We start from the raw sequence: 2,462 nt of genomic DNA on the forward strand, positions 1-2,462 counted from the left end.
TGGTTCATCAGTAGCTGGACTCTTAAATTTTTATGTTCTATTTTCAAGTCCTTATTGCAATTGAAATGTTGCTTAGTCTAAAAGTAGAACTGTTGTTTCTGGGAGGCCTTTAAGTCGTGGAGATAGGTAGTCTGAATGTTGGCATTTTCTTTTCTGACAGTTTTCTTGCTTCTTCTGTAGGCCAGTATTGTCAAATACTGTTAAATGGTAAAGATTTTGTCTGAGCAGACTCTTTTCCTGATTGTGTGAGGTACTGCTTTGTATGAACTGGTTAATGTTTGCTGTTCTACAGATGTAAGTAAGTAATGTAAGTAAGTAATGGCCAGTCTTCGCGAACGAAGAACCGGGGAAGGTCTTTCCACCTTCCAGCCTGCGCATTGGATTTTTTAGGTGAGACACAGTGTGCGCGGAACTGAGCCCACCCTTTAATCCTGAGGTTCATCTGCCGGGGCCAAGCACGCTTGGACAGTGGCAGCGAGGTCCTCAGGACGCAGATGGATTGCCTTACAGGGCTAACGAGCTCCATCTGCCTGGGGAGTGGCCCCGACTGGGAATCGAACCCGGGTCTCTGCAGTGACAGTGCAGCGCTTTCTAATAGAGTAGGACCAGCGGGTGACATATTACAAAGAGAGTAAAAAAATGGACATTCAAAACAAATGTGGGGCATTCAAAAATAATCTAGCACATTGTGATTTCAAATTTCTTCTTTCCATAAATTTCCGGAGATTTGAATGCATTTAATCAATAATTGACTCCTAATATTTCCCAAGTGACTTTTTTTTTTTTTTGATTGTAAATATCAGTTAATTTTAGAGATGATAAATGCTTAAAATATTTCTGCTTCTAGTGGTCCTTATTTCATGTTTCTGTTCCTTTATTACATACTTGTCTTGGCCAGCATCTTGCTTTTTCCTTGGCTGAACCATTGCTATGTTACTCTGATTTTTCTCTGAAAGCCAGCTGCTTAACAGACTAAATAACACGTGAGGATCTGATGCACTTGCACACATAATTATGTACAGAACAGGCAATATGCAGAATTGCTTAGTTGTTTGTTTTTTACTCTGAAGTAAAAGGATTCAGGTAGCTGACAGACTCACTTCTGCATTTTCTCATGTACCTTTGCCTCTCGTGTTATTACAGTTGCTTGAGTATAAGGAGTGGAAATGTATCAGACATTTTGTAAGGGATTTGACATGTCTGTAGGGTTATTTGCTTGTTTGCTTTTTCAGGTCAATAAATGGGAGCATGACTACGCTTTGAAGACAGTAATACCGAACTGGCCCTATCTTTGTGTTACCAAAGTGTTAATCTTCCTGGAAAGAAAGATATTTGCACTTAAACTCTACTGCTCAGCAATGATATTAAAAATAGAGTTATTACATGAGGAAGGAACAGTGGAGGGAGGTCACTAACTTGTGATCTCTGCATTAGTGTCCACATCGTGCATTGGGATGTGATGCTGATCTCTGAGCTGGCTTTGAACCTAAGGGTGAAACAGTGCAAATTGTTTTATAAACAAAACCAAACCTAAAAAACCAAGATGCAGTTTGGTAAAAGCACTGTTGTAGGTATCTGAGTGAAGATCCACGGGTAGGATAATCCCGTTTTGCTGCTTGGGGAGAGAGTGTGCCTGGTGAACACGTCTGTATTCCTCCCGAGTTGCGTGGCTCTGTGTCAAGTCCCGCAGCGTTTCTGTCTGTGGGAATGGGCAGAGCCAGCTCAGATCTGCAAATGCTCTCTAAAAAACTGGGTAGGCCTAAGTGTCTGTTCCATCAGTATGGAATAGGAAAGGCTTATTCACAAATTTCAGTGCAGTTATTTTGTGGAGTGTGCATACTTAATTGTGTTTGAAGTATAGCATTGATACTATGCTAAACTGGGTTTTACTGCCCCCTAGTTAAAGTGTGTCTGAGAATTACAGGATAACGTTATCACATTTAAGCGAGGAACATTTCTGCTGGAATCAGACATAGCAATTTCTGAATAATCTCATGTCTTAACTTTTTATTTATTAGTTTTATTAAAACCTAAATGTTCTGCTTAACTGAAACAGTTTTCTTTTTTTTTTTTCTTTCAGCTGATGCAGCGCAGCAGTTTCAGTATGCAGTGAGAGTTATTGGAAGCAATTTTGCTCCCACTGTTGAGCGTGATGAATTTCTTGTAGCGGAGAAGATCAAGAAAGAACGTAAGTGCATCTTTGTTCCTTTCTTAGAAATAGGAAGTTCTTCATGAAGTTATTTGATTAGTTTATTTCTCTGAAAATGGGACGACTCTGCCTCACAGATAGTCATCTAATCTGTTATTAATGCTTACCTCCTGAAAATGTTGTGGTACAAATTCCAGTAATACCCTAGTGAATATTTCTGGGTGGCTGTTAGTATTTTCAGCTTAGATTTTTCTGAATGCTCAGCTTAGGCTTTCCTTGCCATTTACTTTGTATCTCAGCCACTATGAATATA

General features: G+C 39.6%; 1 protein-coding gene across 1 annotated transcript in view; it reads left to right on the forward strand.

Annotated features, from left to right (window-relative positions):
• Positions 1-2,080: 2,080 nt before the first annotated feature.
• Positions 2,081-2,462, forward strand: part of TUBGCP3 (tubulin gamma complex associated protein 3) — a gene marked incomplete at its 5' end in the record, with an annotated part of 38,142 nt that continues 37,760 nt past the window's right edge. Inside the window, one exon of the mRNA XM_027904787.1 lies at positions 2,081-2,188. Coding sequence (XP_027760588.1) covers positions 2,081-2,188 — 108 coding nt within the window. The remainder of the gene's footprint in view (positions 2,189-2,462) is intronic.

Source organism: Empidonax traillii, unplaced genomic scaffold (assembly GCF_003031625.1).
Source record: "Empidonax traillii isolate 1590-97213 ecotype Southwest subspecies unplaced genomic scaffold, ASM303162v1 scaffold1090:size354804, whole genome shotgun sequence".
NCBI lineage: Eukaryota > Metazoa > Chordata > Aves > Passeriformes > Tyrannidae > Empidonax > Empidonax traillii.